This window comes from Alligator mississippiensis, chromosome 6, assembly GCF_030867095.1.
Source record: "Alligator mississippiensis isolate rAllMis1 chromosome 6, rAllMis1, whole genome shotgun sequence".
NCBI lineage: Eukaryota > Metazoa > Chordata > Crocodylia > Alligatoridae > Alligator > Alligator mississippiensis.
In genome coordinates this window covers 100650372-100664463 of record NC_081829.1, presented here as the reverse complement: position 1 = coordinate 100664463, position 14092 = coordinate 100650372, and the positions used below count along the sequence as shown (strand labels likewise).

Below are 14092 nucleotides of genomic sequence, written 5' to 3'. Positions count from 1 at the left end.
TGGGAGGCAGTTGGGGCTGCTGAGGGCAGTGGCCAGTCTGAGGCTGGAAGCTGAGCCCAGCCCAGCATCTGTGCTGAGCTCTGCGGGGTAGGAGGGGCAGGCCCAGCTCTGGGCTGCAGCCCCGGGGCTGCTGCTGCTTGGGGCCATGCACGTTCAGCACCTGCTCAACCCCCCAGGCACCAAGGAGGCCACGACCACCCTGCACGTGCTGACGCTGCTGCGTGACCTGCTGCCCTGCCTGCCCGCGGCCGCCACAAAGACCTGCTGCGAGACCCTGCTCCGTGTCATGACCCTCGGCCACGTGGTGAGGCCCTGCCTGTGGTGGGGGGCAGATACTGGCTATTACCAGCACGCCTCTCCCAAGCTCGTGCCCTGAGAGCAGGGCCCTGGCCCCCCTCTCGTCCCCGCGCTCTGTGGCTGAGCCCAGGTCGGGGCTGGCAGCGGGCTGCAATGTGCAAGGAGCCCCAGGCACCACCTGGGACATAGCTGGACCCCCCCCATCTCCAGCCACAGGGCTGTGCTGCAGGCTCTGCTGGGGGTCAGCCCAGTGCTGGGGTGCGAGTGGGGGGGACATGCACATGGCTTAGGAGTCTGCAGGCCCTGCCTGGTGCCGACACCTCCCTGCACCCCTGATGCCATGTCTCTTGCAGCTGGTGACGGCGTGCGCCATGCAGGCCTTCCACGGCCTCTTCAGCGCCCAGCCCAGCCCTGCCTGCCTCCCTGCCGAGCTCAACGCCCAGATCATCACGGTGAGCGTGGTGGGGAGGGGGTTGCTGGGGCAGGGGGACCAGGGGAGAGGGTCCGTGGCCAGGCCCTGCTCACCCCCTCTGCCCTGCCCGCAGGCACTGTACGACTACGTGCCCAGCGAGAGCGACCTGCAGCCCATGCTGGCTTGGCTGGCCGTCATGGAGAGGGCCCACATCAACCTTGTTGGGTGCGATCTCTTGAGCTGCTGGGCTGGGGGCAGGGGTCCCTCTACTCGCTCTCTGCCTGGGAGCCTAGTGCTGGCCCGGCTGGAGGCTCTGGGGTCTCGGCTTGGCCTGGTGCAGCAGCTCTTGCTGTTCTGGTCCAGTCCAGCCTGGAAGTGGCCAGGGGAGGGGGTGGCTGGTGCCAGGCTGGTGGGAGCTGCTGCATTGGGGGGCAGGGGTTGTGCAGGGGCTCTGCTAGCCCCACCTGTGTTGCAGGCTGCAGAAGGAGCTGTGCTGGGGGCACCTGCCCCGACTCTTCGCGGCTGCCATGACCTGCCTCCTGTCACCGCACCCCCAGGTGCTGTCAGCCACCGCACAGACCCTCAAGGTACCTGCCTCAGGATATGGGGGTCGTGGGCATGTCTGGGAGCCCAGGGCCAGGCTAGGGCCCCTGCCCTCAGGGCTCTGGGCTGGTGGTGCATTGCACACTGAGGCCTCCAAGCTGTTCCTTCCTTCATGGAGGGCTGGGAGCCGAGCAGGATGGGGCAGTGGATCAGGGCAGCCCCGGAGTGAGGGAGCAGGCCTGGGAGGGTGGCGGAGGTGGGGCTGTCTCGAGGGGGAGGGCCTTTAGGGGCAGGCTCGGGGTGTGAGGGAGGTAGGGGCCAGAGTGGGGTAGGGACAGTCCCACGGGTCCCATCTGACTGGCTCCCTCTGGCTCCTGCAGGTGCTGCTGAGTGAGTGCGTGGCCCCCCACGTGACCGACTTGGGGCCTGTTTCCACCTCCGCCTCTGGCCCCGCCGCCTCTCTCTGCAAGATGTTCAGGTACAGGGAGAGGGCTAGGGCTGGGGCTGTATTGGGGGGGGCCCTTGGGTGCTCTGCACCCACCCGTGTTCTTCGCATCCAGGCTCTCACAGCTGGAACAAGCCCCCCTCTGTTCTGCTGGTGCCTCTGACACCCCCTTCCCCCTGCTCCCTGCCCTGCTGGGGGCTGCGCTGAGCCCCCTGCCTCCTGTCCGTGCAGGGCGGTGGAGGAGGGGCTGACGTACCGGTTCCATGCGGCATGGGCACCCGTGCTGCAGGTGCTGCGGGCCTTCTTCGAGGCATGTGGGAAGCAAGGACACCCCATCATGAGAAAGGTGAGGGTCTGGGGCGGGGGCAGGGAGACTCTCCCTGTTAAGAATCATAAGACATGAGAGTTGAAGGGACCTCGGGAGGTCACATCTAGTCCAACCCCTGCTCAGAGCAGGACCAGCCCCAGCTACAGCATCCCAGACAAGGCTTTGTCTAGTTGGGTCTTAAACGCCTCCAAAGATGGAGAGTCCCCCACTTCTGTGTGTAACCTGTTCCAGTGCTTCACTACCCTCCTTGTGACAAAAATCTTTCTAGTATCCACCCTCAACTTCCCTTGCTGCAGCCTGAGCCCATTGCTCCTTGTCCTGTCATCTGCCTCCACTGAGAACAGCCCAGCTCCGTCTTCTTTGCAGCCCCCCGGCAGGGAGGTGAAGGCTGCTAGTCAATCCCCCTCGGTCTTCTCTTCTCCAGACTCAATCAGCCCAGGTCCCTCCTCCTCCCCTCACCAGTCCTGTCCCCCAGCCCACAACCATTTTCATTTCCCTCCGCTGGACTCTCTCCAACGTGTCCACATCCTTTCTGCAGTGGGGCCACAGCTGGACACAGGACTCCAGGTGTGACCTCCCCAGTGCTGAATAGAGGGGAAGGATCACTGCCCTTGATCTGCTGGCACCGCTCCTACCCATGCGGCCCAGGATGCCGGTCGCCTTCCTGGCAGTAAGGGCACGCTGCTGGCTTATTACCAGATTTAGTTCTTATAAGACTTTAGGCCGTGGCACTGAAGTCACAGATGCTAGAGTAAGAACAGTTGGTCTGTTAGAAGTGGTCACATCTACTCAGAAAACCTTGCCTGCCTGAGTGAGAATAAGGCAGACAAGGTTCCTTGGGTGAATCTGATATCTTTTATTAGACCAACCCAAATAGTTGGAGAATAGTTATTAAGCAAGCTTTCGAGTTCAAAAACCCTTCATCAGGCTAAGGAGGTTTCAGCAGTCGGTGTGTGCTCTTCCTGGATGGGATGACAAGTAAAGAAGCCAGGCTGGGCAGGGGAGTCAGATGTCAGGCAGATTATAATGTGTCAGAAATCCAGTGTCTATGTTTAGTCCATGATCTCTAGTATCCAGCAGGTTGATGAAATGGAGCTCATAGGCTCGTCTCTGGGAAGTGTTGTGTGAGTTTCCCTTGAGGATCAGGACTGAGAGATTGGAGAGAGAGTGGCCCTCCTGTGAGAAATGTGCCCCCACCGGTAATTGGGTATTTCTGTCTTTGATGGATTCCGGTGTGCGTTCGTTCTGGTGCGCAGATGTTGTTTGGTCTCTCCTGCGTATTTTCCATCAGGGCATTTGGTGCGTTGGATGAGGTACATCACATTTCTGGAGGTGCAGCTGTAAGATCCTGGGATGCTGATGGCTCTGTTGTGGGGTGTAGTAATTGTGGGGGGGGTGAAGATGTGGGGGCAGGTTTTGCATTTCTTTTCCTGGCGCGGTCTGGATCCTTTGGTGTGTTCTGGGCTTGAGGAAGTTTGCTTCTGGTGATGAGGTTGGCGAGGTTCGGTGCTTGTTTGAAGGCTAGGATGGGTGGCTCTGGGAAGATCTCTTTAAGAATAGGGTCTCTTCCTAGTGTGGGTAGCAATTGTTTGAGGATTTTCTGTACAGGTTCAAGGGAGGGGTGAGTAAGAACAAGTCATTCTCTGAAGACAGCATTTATTGATTTTTTTTTTTTTTTTTTTTTTTTTTTTTTTTTTGAAAAAAAAAAAATCTTTAATTGCAAGCTTTTGGGCACAAACACCCTTCATCAGGCATTGAAGAAAAGATTGTAAAAGTTCTCCAAGGTAGAAATGAAAGTTCATATTTCCTAGCTTTTCACAGAGGAGTCAATAGGCGGAAAACTCCTCTGGGCAGACCTGGCAAGGAGTCTCTCGCCGCGCCTCTTGTAAGGGTCTGTGACGATGCAAGTTACTTTGAAAGAAAGGTAGGAACAGGATCTCAGGTTTCAGGTGGTCAGAGTTGCTTCTTCCTTGGGAAATTATGAAGTTTTTTCATTTAAAAAATGTAGTTCCCCGCTTTCTTTGGTCCCCCAGGCCAAGCAGTCTGGGACCCTCCCCTGCTCCCTTAGCTCAGTCTGCAACATACCCATGTGATGACTGTGCCAGGCCGTTTGCCAACGGGTTCATATTCAGCTTATTGTCCATGGCAACCCCAGGTCCTTTTCTGCAGAGCTGCTGCGTGGCCGTTTGGTCCCCAGCCTGCACCGGTGCATGGGATTGCTTCTGGGCCTCACAGGTGCCTTGCACAGAGCACAGCAGTGATGGTGCTCTCTGCACAGGGCCCTGTGCTCACACACGGGCCTGGGCGGTCCAAAGCTGCCCTGAGGGCTCCCAGGGTGGGAATCCAGCAGCTCTGTCAGTCCGGGGGCTGCGTCTGGCAGCAGAGGGCACCAGGCTGGGCTGCGGTCTCTGCCACGCGTTGGCCACATCCACGTGCAGACAAGAGAGGACCGGAGAGTTGTTGGGCCCCCCATGACCGTGCCTTCACCCTTCTCCCCAGTGCCTGCAGTCCCTGTGTGACCTGCGCCTGTCCCCGCACTTCCCCTACACCGCTGATCTGGATGAGACGGTGGGGGCTGCCGTCGGCACCATGGGCCCCGAGGTGGTGCTGGAGGCCGTGCCCCTGGGTATCGACGGCCAGGAGTGAGTATGGCCGCGCCGTGGGGGCTGGGCCTGGTGGGAGCCTCTCCCCAGGAAGGGGCAGTAGGAGGGTGTGGGGGGAGGCTGAGGCTCCTGGCTCGGGTGGACGAAGCCCTTTCCCCCAGGCAGCTGCGGCCAAGAAGAGCCTCAGGGTGGGAGGGGAAGCAGCTCCTGCCAACGGGCGAGGGGCTGGCACCTGCGGGGCCTCGTGGCGCCAGCCCTGGCTCGCCTGGGCCCAACCCGGCTGACCTGTGCCCTCCTGCCAGGGAGACGCTGGACTTCCCGCGCAGCTGGCTCCTGCCCGTGCTCCGGGACCACATCCGCGGCGCCCGGCTCGGCTTCTTCACCAGCCACTTCCTGCCCCTGGCAGCCGCTCTGAAGGGCAGAGGTAAGGGGTGGGACGGGGGGAGAGCTCTGGGGTCCCCTGTGTCTGTGGCTGTGCAGGGGGTCCCTGCCCCTGGGTGAAGCAGGCAGCGCCGGGCAGTGAGGCTGGTGCCACTGGAGTAGGGGGGGCAGGGGGTCCTGCTGGCCTTGCCCCCCAGGCTGAGCCTGCTTGGCTCCTGTGTCCAGCTTGCCCAGCCAGTGCTGCCCAGTCTGTCTCCCCAGTCCAGGCCTTTGCTGGAGGGGGGCCAGCTGCCCCCCTCCATGCCACAGCTCTCCCTGCTGCCCCCCTGGGGGGTCTGCTCCCACCAGGCTCACAGCTTGTTCTCTCCACTGCAGCTATGGAGCTGGCTCAGGACGGGAAGACGCTGGAGTCCAAGATCTATGACACGCTGCAAGGGCAGGTGAGCTGTGGCTCCCTGGTGAGGCCAACAGGTGCCCCAGGGTCCCAGGCGCAGGGCCTGTGCCAGGCTCGGGCACAGCTGCTGTGGCCCTGGTGCAGGCAGCTGTGGAGGGGGGGATGTGGGGGTGGGTGCCAGGGTCCGAACGTGAGACCTGTCATGGCTCAGTCCAGCCCGGTGTCCTGCCTTTCACCACAGCGGAGTCGGATCACCGGGTGCTGCAGGGGAGGATGGGCCGGGCCAGGCTCGTCTCGTCGTAGCTCCCAGCGCTGGGAGGTTGGGGGCTGTCTGCACAGCCTCCCACCACTGTTTGCCATGTCTAATACCTGCTGGTGGGACTTTATTTCCTAAAGTCCCAGGGCCGCGGGGACCTGTGGGTGTCACAGAGTCACAGTCAGTGAGGGTGGAAGGGACCCCAGGAGGTCACATCTAGTCCGGCCCATGCTCCAAGCAGGGCCAGCCCCAACTCCATCATCCCAGACAAGGCTTTGTCTAGCCAGGTCTTAAACAGCTCTGAGGATGGAGACTGCACCACTTATCTGGGGAGCCTGGTCCAGTGCTTCACCACCCTCCTCCTGAGTGGGTATTGGGAAAAACTCAATCTCAACTTCCCTTGCTGCAGCTGGAGCCCATTGCTCCTTGTCCTGTCATCTGCCCCCACTGAGACCAGTCCCGCTCCATCCTCTTTGCAGCCCCCCACAGGAAGCTGAAGGCTGCTATTTAATCCCCCTCGGTCTCCTTTTTTCTTCTCGTCACATCTTGTCCAGCCCTGTCCTGAGGCAGGATCGGCCCTGTCCAAACCAGCCCAAACAAACCCCTAATACCTGATGGGCCCTTTACCCTGCCTGGCTCCAGCACTGAGTTCGGCCCCTTCTCCAGGGTCAGTCTCTGTTCACCTTCCAGGTGTGGTCGCTGCTGCCCGGGTTCTGCCGGTGGCCCACGGACGTGGTGAGCTCCTTCAAGGGGCTGGCACGCACCCTGGGCACGGCCCTCAGCGAGCGCCCCGACTTGCGCCTCCCCGTGTGCCAGGCCCTGCGCACTCTCATCACCAAGGGCTGCCAGACGGGTGAGTAAGGGGTGGGTGGTTCAGGCCAACGTGACTGGGGACCTGGTGTCATGCCCCAGGGCAGGGGAAGCTGGGGGTGGTGAGGCTGAGACAGGGCTTAGCTGCCAGGCCCATTGTGTAATGTTGAGTCCTCCCAGTCCTACCCCCGGGCAGGTCCCTGCCTCGAAGGGCAGGCCTGGCACGCACAGGGGTCACCCTGCAAGCCCTGGAGGGGGAACATGGGCAGGTGCCGAGGCCCTGGGCCCAGCACAGACCCTCATGGCCCCACCGGTCTCTGCCCCCCAGATGCTGAGCGGACCGAGGTTGGCCGCTTCGCCAAGAACTTCCTGCCCATCCTGTTCAACGTGTACAGCCAGCCCGGCGACGACGGGCGCAACTCGGCACATCGGCGTGCCATGCTGGACACTGTCCGCACCTACCTCGCTGTCACTGAGCAGCAGGTGAGGGGGAGCGCGGGGCGGCCTGTCAGTGCCTTTGTGGGTAGAGAGGGAAGGACCTGGTGCCACAGGATCTGCACAGCCCTGGGCTGGGATTGCTGTGGGAGCCGGGCAGAGCCATGGGGAGGGGAGCATGGATGCAACACAGCCTGAAGGTGCTGGAGCAAGAGACCCAAAGGGACTGAGCTAAGACCCAGGAGCCCCTCCATGCTCGAGCCCAGAGGGGCCGGACCAGGTGCAGCAGGGGGCTCGGGGCATCCGGAAGAGCTGCTGCTGGAGCTGACCAGTTACTGGCCCTGACCTGGCCCTTGCTCTCTGCAGATGGTGTGCGGGTTCCTGCAGAAAGCCGGCGAGAAGCTGAGCAGCCCCGACAGCTCCGAGTTCACCAGGTAATGCCTGCTCCCTCCCAGTGAGCCCCAGGTGCTGCCTCCTTGGGGGATCGGGCACCCCCACGAGGGCTGCGCTCACCACTGCCTACCCAGGCAGGTGGCTGCCACTGCCTAGAGCCCCCAGGTCCTGCCCCCCTCCCCAAGCTGGCTCTAGGCACCCCCTATTCCCCATGGCTGTTCACTGGAGGGAGCGGAGCTGGGGAGCAGTGCCAAGGCCATCCCTGGACTCGCCCCTTCCCCACGCAGGCTGTCCATCCTGGACCTGATCGTGGCCATGGCACCCTATGCCGACGAGCCGACCCTGGGCACCCTGTACCGCACCATCCAGCCCTCCCTGCAGGTGAGTCATGGGGCGAGAGCTTTCACCCTGGGGTGGCTCGAGAAGAGAGGGGCTGGGGCGCTCCAGGGTCGGGGCAGGAGGCCCTGGGCTGGACGGGTTTGTGTCTCCAGGGTCTCCACCACAGGTCGGCTGGGGTGGAGGCGGGATCCCTGGGTGTTCGGAGCTGCTGCTTCCTGGAGGGAAGGTGGGGGGCACGCACGGCCCATGCGGCCCTCCCCAGCTCAGCAGGGGCTGGGACCTCTCCGTGTGCTGGGAGAGGGACGGGGCAGACACAGGGCCCCTAACTGAGGCCATCCGGGCGCTGCCTCTGCAGACCAAGGAGCACGGGGTGCAGAAGAAGGCGTACCGGGTGCTGGAGGAGGTGTGCGCAGCACCCCACGGCCCCTGCCAGGCCTTCGTCCGCAGCAACCTGGGGGAGCTGAAGACGGTCCTGCTGGAATCCCTCAAGAGCGCCGCGTCCCCCGCCAAGAGGGTACAAGGCTGGGTGGGGGGCAGGGGAGGCACGTGCTGGGTGGCCAGGGTCCCTGGGGCATGACCTTGGGGGCACATGGGGCACGTGGCTGGGTGTGGGGAGCAGGGCCTGGGCCTGACATCATGGCACTGTCCCTATCTCCATCCCCAGCCGCGGCTCAAGTGCCTGTTCCACATTGTGAAGCAGCTGACAGCCGAGGACGAAGCCTTCATCACGGCTCTGGTCCCAGAGGTGAGGGGGGCAGGGCTGAGGAGCAGTTCTTGGATCAGGTTCTGGCTGGGGCTGGTCGAGGCTCCGGCGCTGGAGCCTGATGCCTAGTCTGGCCGTGGCTTCTCCGTGGGGAGCTGCCCCCAGCTGTGGCGGAGGCCTGGCCCAGCCTGGGGGGCAAAGGGCGGATCCGTGCTGGGCACTGAGGGTGTCGGTCTCCCAGGTGATCCTGTGCACCAAGGAAGTGTCGGTGGGCGCCCGCAAGAACGCCTTTGCGCTGCTAGTGGAGATGGGCGAAGCCTTCCTGCGCTTCGGTCCTGCCCCGCAAGGTGAGACCCACCCCTCCCGGCCTGCGCAGTGCCCCCCCAGCACCCTGAAGCCCCCCCGTGTTGGGCCATGGACTCTCTACGGTCCCTGGTGCTGAGATACCCCCCCCCATGCCCTCCCGGGGTGGGGGGGGCCAAGCCCCTCGCTGACCTGGCTGCCGCCCCACAGAGGCCATGCAGCGGTTCCTGCTCCTCGCCTACGCGGGGCTCACGGGCTCCGTCGCCATGATCAGCTGCACGCTGCTGGCGCTCACCCGCCTCCTCTTCGAGTTCAAAGGTAAGGCTGGGGTGTGGGGGGGCTGCACACTGCAGGGCAGCTGGCCATGGGCATGGGACCCTCGGGTTGGAGAGGCCTGGGGCTGAGCCCCTTGAGGATGCAGAAAGGGCTCTGCAGCCCCATGGTGCTGTGGTGGGGGGAGCAGGGAGGTTGGGGGTGCAATGTGGGCCCATCTGGGGGATCTCTTGCTGGGGAGAGCTTGTCCTGGCCCCTGTTGGGGCCAGAGCCCCTCTGCCAGCGTAGTCCCCAGGGTGGGCGCAGAGCTGAGCCGTGCCTGCCCCACAGAGCACCTGGGCCCGGGTGAGACGGGTCAACTGCTGCAGAGCGTCTGCCTGCTCCTGGGCTCCCGCACCCGCGACGTGGTCAAGGCCGCACTCGGCTTCCTCAAAGCTGCGCTGCTGCTCGTGGACGTCAAGCTGCTGACCACACATGTCCCCACCATAGTGAGTTCACCTGGGGGGGTGCATGTCCTTCCTGCCACCCCAGCCCTGGCCAAAGGGGCTCCCACGGTGGGGGACAGGGCTCCCTTCCCAGCCCAGCAGCTGAGCTGCCCCAGCTCGGTGCACAACCTTCCTGGGGGGCAGCAGTGGGGCCGGGTCTCAGGGAAAAGTCCTGGGTGGGGGTGTTGGGGATCAGCTCTGTCTGGGGAGGGAGGGGGCCTGTGGTCAGGGTGGTGGCAGGGCTGAAGCAGAAGGCAGGGAGGGATGGGATAGGATGGGATGGCAGGTGCTATGGGGCAGGGTTATGGGGGCCAGGGGCTGTGGGGGGCAGGCCTGATGACCCCTGTCCCGGCAGCTGGAGGCCGTGGGGGCCCTGTCGGACGACATGAGGCGTCACTTCCGCACGAAGCTGAAGAACCTCTTCACCAAGTTCATCCGCAAGTTCGGGTCAGTTGTGGAGGGGGTGCAGGGGGCGCAGCTCCAGCTCGGGCCTTTTGTGACACTGAGGGCTGCGGGGTGGGAGCTGCATCCGGCCTGTCTCTGCGGCGGGTGCGGTGTCCTGACCCCCATCTCCCTGCAGCTTCGAGCTGGTGCAGGGGCTGCTGCCAGCCGCGCACCACAAAGTGCTGCTGAACATCCGCAAGGCCGAGGGCCGCGGGCGGAGGCAGCGTGCCCTGCGCCAGGCGGCCGCCCGCGACCAGGACCCCGAGGCGCTGCCGAGACCCAGAGGGGACAGGTGAGGGCAGGGGCTGGGGGAGGAGCATGGGGAGCCCTGGGGGGTGCAGTGTGGGGTGGCCCCACAATCTCGCCCCAGCCTTGTTAACCCTTCACTGTCTCTGGCCCCAGCATGGAGGAGGTCCTGGCTGACTCAGACGAGGAAGAGGAGGAGGAGGAGGAGGAGAGGGGCAGGAGGGGGCCGAGGCAGCCCCGGGGCCAGGCCTGGCTGAAGGAGGGTGCAGGGGACGAGCCCCTCAACTTCCTGGACTCCAACGTGGCGCAGCGGGTGCTGGGTGAGGAGCGGGGCCAGGGCAGCGGTGGACAGCAGGGCTTGGGCACGGGGGGCCGTGTTCCTGGCTGGACTTTGAACCCTCTGCAAGGGGGGCCAGCACTGCCCAGGTGCTGACCCCTCCTCTGCTCACGCAGCCACAAGGCCAGGCAGCAGCCGGGCCGGGAGAGCGAGCCGTGACTTTGGCGTGTCGGAGGATGGGCGCCTCATCATCCGCGAAGACGAGGATGAGGACAGGGAGGAGAACGGCAGAGCCAGAGGTACTGGAGGAGGCTGGGGGATGGCTTGGGGCCACGACAGGGCCTTATGGGGACCCTTGTCCTGGGCCGGAGCCTGTGCAGCAGCCCCTGGCACATGGCATGTGGAGGCTGCCCAATGCTGGGGGCACAAGTCGCCTGCTCTGCCCCCATCAGGAGCATTGCTTGGGGTGTCGCAAGGCCCCAGGACCCTGGGCAGTCCCACTCAGGGTCCGGCTCACTGTGTCCAGGCAGGCACCTGGTGTGCTCCAACTGGGGCAGGCCAGTCCCTGGGTTATGGGGGCGCTGTGGGAGGGCCCAGGCCCCAGTGCAGGGTCTTGGCCTTGTCCAGCTCTGACCGGGCTGTTCCCTGCTGCAGACGTGGACGAGGAGACGGCCGACCTGATGCAGGATATGGGGCTCCGGAGCGTGAGTGTGGGGTGACTGGGGATCTAGGGGCTGGAGCTGGCACCTGGACCTTTCTCCAGGCTCTTTGGGCAGGTGTCCCTAAGCTCTTGCCCCCTTGGAGAGGAGTTGGGGGAGCCAGGGCCTGGGGCTGGCTGGGCTGGGCTGCAGCGGGCTCCCTGCTGAGCCACCCCCTCTCCCTCTGCAGAAGAAGGCCCAGAAGCGCCGGTTCCGCGAGGAGGCAGGTAACGAGGAGCTGGAGGGCGATACTGCATCGCACTACAGAGGTACTTCCCCCATCCCTGCCTCGGGCCCTGTAGTGTCTGCCCTCCCCTCCCATTCACCCTGGCAGAGCAGGGGTGCCAGGCTTGTGTCTGGGCAGGGCTCGGCTGGTTGCACGGGCTGGGGCGGGAGCTCAGTCAGCCCCCCTGGAGCTGGGAGCCTTGGCACCATGCTCCCCTGGGGCTGCAGCCTGGGCAGGACCCCATCCACCATGTCTGTGCCCTGCCTGACCTGCCCTGTGTCTTGTGTCGCAGCGGGAGGTTCTGGCATCCACCGGCCGCTGGGCAAGGAGGCAGCGTTTGGGGCCGACTACAAGTCCAAGGTAAGGGCCCCCTACGGCACCTGCCCCTGGGGTAGTGGGGTTGGCACCAGCTTTGATAGCCCTTGTGCTGTGGTGTCCTCTATGCCCTGCCTTGGAGCCCTGGGTGCAGCCAGAGGCAGCTGCCCAGAGCCGAGACACTCAGGCCCAGCCTGGGGCTGCAGCAGGCTTGGGGCTCTGGTAGAGTCCTGGGGCTGCGGGGTCATGTCCAGTCCAGCCCCTGCCTGAGGCAGGATCAGTCCCGTCCCAACCAACCCAGAGAAACCCTGTGCTGCAGTCGCCTTGGCCCCAGAATACAGGGGGGCCACAGCCACGAACGTCGTGCTGCTGCCAGGGGGGGTCATGGGCGCTGCAGAGAGCCCAGGCCCAGGCCGTACCCCCGCTGCAGCAGAAGTCAAAACCCCCCAGTGCAAACCAGTCTAAGCAGGGGGGAAATCCTTTCCTGCCCCAGTGCAGCGTTGGGCTGAGCCTGAGCACGAGGGCAAGACCCAGCCAGGACCCTGCGGGGTTGGTGCAGCAGGAGCATTGGCACAGCCCAGCCCCAGCCTGGGCTGCAGCAGCACACCTGGCGCTGCTAGGAGAGGCTTCAAACCCCCCCTGCTTGGGAGGTGCCATGGGGCTGTGCCCCTCCAGGCCCTCTGTCCATCCCTTGAGCCCACACCCCTGCAGAAGGCTTGGTGGGTTTGGGGACGCCCCCAGGGACACTGCTGCTGGCTCCGTGGGGCCAGGCCCCAGGTTCAGGGGGAGGGGGCACCAGTCCCCACCAGGCTGGCAGCTGCCCCAGGCTGCGTGCGTCCCTCTCCACTGTCCGTGTGCTCCGCAGAAAGGCAGAGGCGACGTGAAGAAGGCCGGCCGGCCAGACCCCTACGCCTACATCCCCCTCAACAGGGCCAAGCTCAACAGGAGGTACGGTGCGGACGCTCGCCTGGGGGGTGCACCCAGTGCTCTTGCCCATGGTTGGGGTGGGTCATGGTGAGAGCCGGGTTAGGTCCCAGCTTTCCTGGATCTGAACTGTGCTGGTGCCCTGACCTGACCTATACCTCATCCTTCTCCCGCAGGAAGAAGGCGAAGCTGCAGGGGCAGTTCAAGGGCCTGATGAAGGGAGCCCAGCGCGGTGCCCAGGCTGGGCACAGGCACCGGCCCAGGGAGCCTAGTGCATGAGGCCTGCTGGCCCCCTGTCCTGACCCCCGCCCTCGCCCCAGGGGGCCAGGCTGGGGATGCAGGGAGACCTTGCCTGTGGCTCCCATGCAGCCTCCCACATCTGCCTGCTGTGGGCACAGATGTGCCCTTGGTTGCCAGCCTGGGAGGAAGGAGTGACGGGGGCAGCACTGCCTGGTGCCCTTTGGATTCAACGTGTGTGTGTGTGTGTGTGTGTGTGTGGATCTGATCGGGTCCGTCTGTGCAGTGCCCACAGCGTGGGGAGCAATAAACACGGTTCCCCCCAGACTGATCTTGCACTGTCCTTCTGCCCCGGCCTCTTCCCTCGCTGGAGGGACCAGAGCCGCTGTGCCGCGGTCAGTGTGTCCAGCAGCTGGCACGCGCTCCCCTGCTCAGAAATGCCTGCGCTGCCTCGCAGCCCAGACTTGCTCCCCATCCTGTTGACCAGGCAGCCCAGGGCCTCTTGCGGACGTAGGCCAGCGGTTCAGGACCTCGGGGAGCCGGTGCCCCTTCGTTCCCAGGCTGTTTTGTCTGGCGTTCATTATTGGCACTGCTCCTCGCCCAGCCCAGGCGGCAGAAGGGGTGTCGGCCCCTGAGCGGGGGGCCTGGCGCTCGCTCCCGCCAGTGCCCCGTGAGGGGCTGCAGCTGTGCCACCAGGCAGGAAAACCCCTTCTTGCACCTTCTAGTCCATTTATTACCTCCTTACCCCACCGTAGGAGCCTAAAGCACTCCTGTGCGCCCGGCCGCCAGGTATCGACTCCCTCGCTCCCCTTGTCTCTGCCCTGTCCCCAGGCGCGGTCTGAAACTCAGTTCGTTTGCCGTTTTCACTGGAGGATCGGCTGCTGCTGCTGTCCTCGTCGCTCTCCCCAGCCAGTTGTCCTCATCGCTGTCTGTTTGCCCCGACACGTGGAGCAGCAAACAGCCCAGCCCAGGGGCCGGGGACCCCCACGGCAGAGCACAGGCAGCTGCGGTTCCCAGCCTTGGCGTCACACGCCCATTTGGGCTTGCCGCGCTAAAATGGGGTTGCAAAGACACTGAACAGCACCGACCGCTTATGATGAAAGTCACAGAAGAGCGTGGCAGTGGGCTCCCGTGCAGTGGGCAAGAGGTGCATGCGTGTGGCAGCCAGGCAGCGTGGAGAACAGCTCAGTCCAGGGGGGCAGATTGAGAGCCCAGGGTGGGAGTGGGGCAGGGGCAAGGGGCTCTGGCTTGGTTAGGGGAGCAGGATGGAGCTGTGGGTATCTGAGGCTCCTGGGGAGAGGGCACGGGGGCATATGCCCCCCCAC

At 64.3% G+C, this 14092-nt stretch overlaps 1 protein-coding gene across 2 annotated transcripts in view; it reads left to right on the top strand.

Annotated features, from left to right (window-relative positions):
* RRP12 (ribosomal RNA processing 12 homolog) overlaps window positions 1-13094 on the top strand; it is a 34740-nt gene extending 21646 nt beyond the window's left edge. For both annotated transcript variants that reach the window (XM_059730255.1, XM_059730254.1), the window contains 27 exons: window positions 177-304; window positions 651-749; window positions 843-934; window positions 1185-1296; window positions 1633-1730; window positions 1929-2043; window positions 4525-4667; window positions 4931-5052; window positions 5385-5449; window positions 6350-6512; window positions 6798-6952; window positions 7271-7338; window positions 7585-7678; window positions 7992-8150; window positions 8301-8381; window positions 8581-8686; window positions 8853-8960; window positions 9246-9403; window positions 9756-9847; window positions 9981-10136; window positions 10247-10410; window positions 10544-10666; window positions 11022-11071; window positions 11256-11334; window positions 11584-11651; window positions 12472-12554; window positions 12707-13094. In XM_059730255.1, coding sequence (XP_059586238.1) covers window positions 177-304; window positions 651-749; window positions 843-934; window positions 1185-1296; window positions 1633-1730; window positions 1929-2043; window positions 4525-4667; window positions 4931-5052; window positions 5385-5449; window positions 6350-6512; window positions 6798-6952; window positions 7271-7338; window positions 7585-7678; window positions 7992-8150; window positions 8301-8381; window positions 8581-8686; window positions 8853-8960; window positions 9246-9403; window positions 9756-9847; window positions 9981-10136; window positions 10247-10410; window positions 10544-10666; window positions 11022-11071; window positions 11256-11334; window positions 11584-11651; window positions 12472-12554; window positions 12707-12809 — 2984 coding nt within the window. In that variant the 3' untranslated portion in view covers window positions 12810-13094. The remainder of the gene's footprint in view (window positions 1-176; window positions 305-650; window positions 750-842; window positions 935-1184; window positions 1297-1632; window positions 1731-1928; window positions 2044-4524; window positions 4668-4930; window positions 5053-5384; window positions 5450-6349; window positions 6513-6797; window positions 6953-7270; window positions 7339-7584; window positions 7679-7991; window positions 8151-8300; window positions 8382-8580; window positions 8687-8852; window positions 8961-9245; window positions 9404-9755; window positions 9848-9980; window positions 10137-10246; window positions 10411-10543; window positions 10667-11021; window positions 11072-11255; window positions 11335-11583; window positions 11652-12471; window positions 12555-12706) is intronic.
* The last annotated feature ends 998 nt before the right edge of the window (window positions 13095-14092 follow it).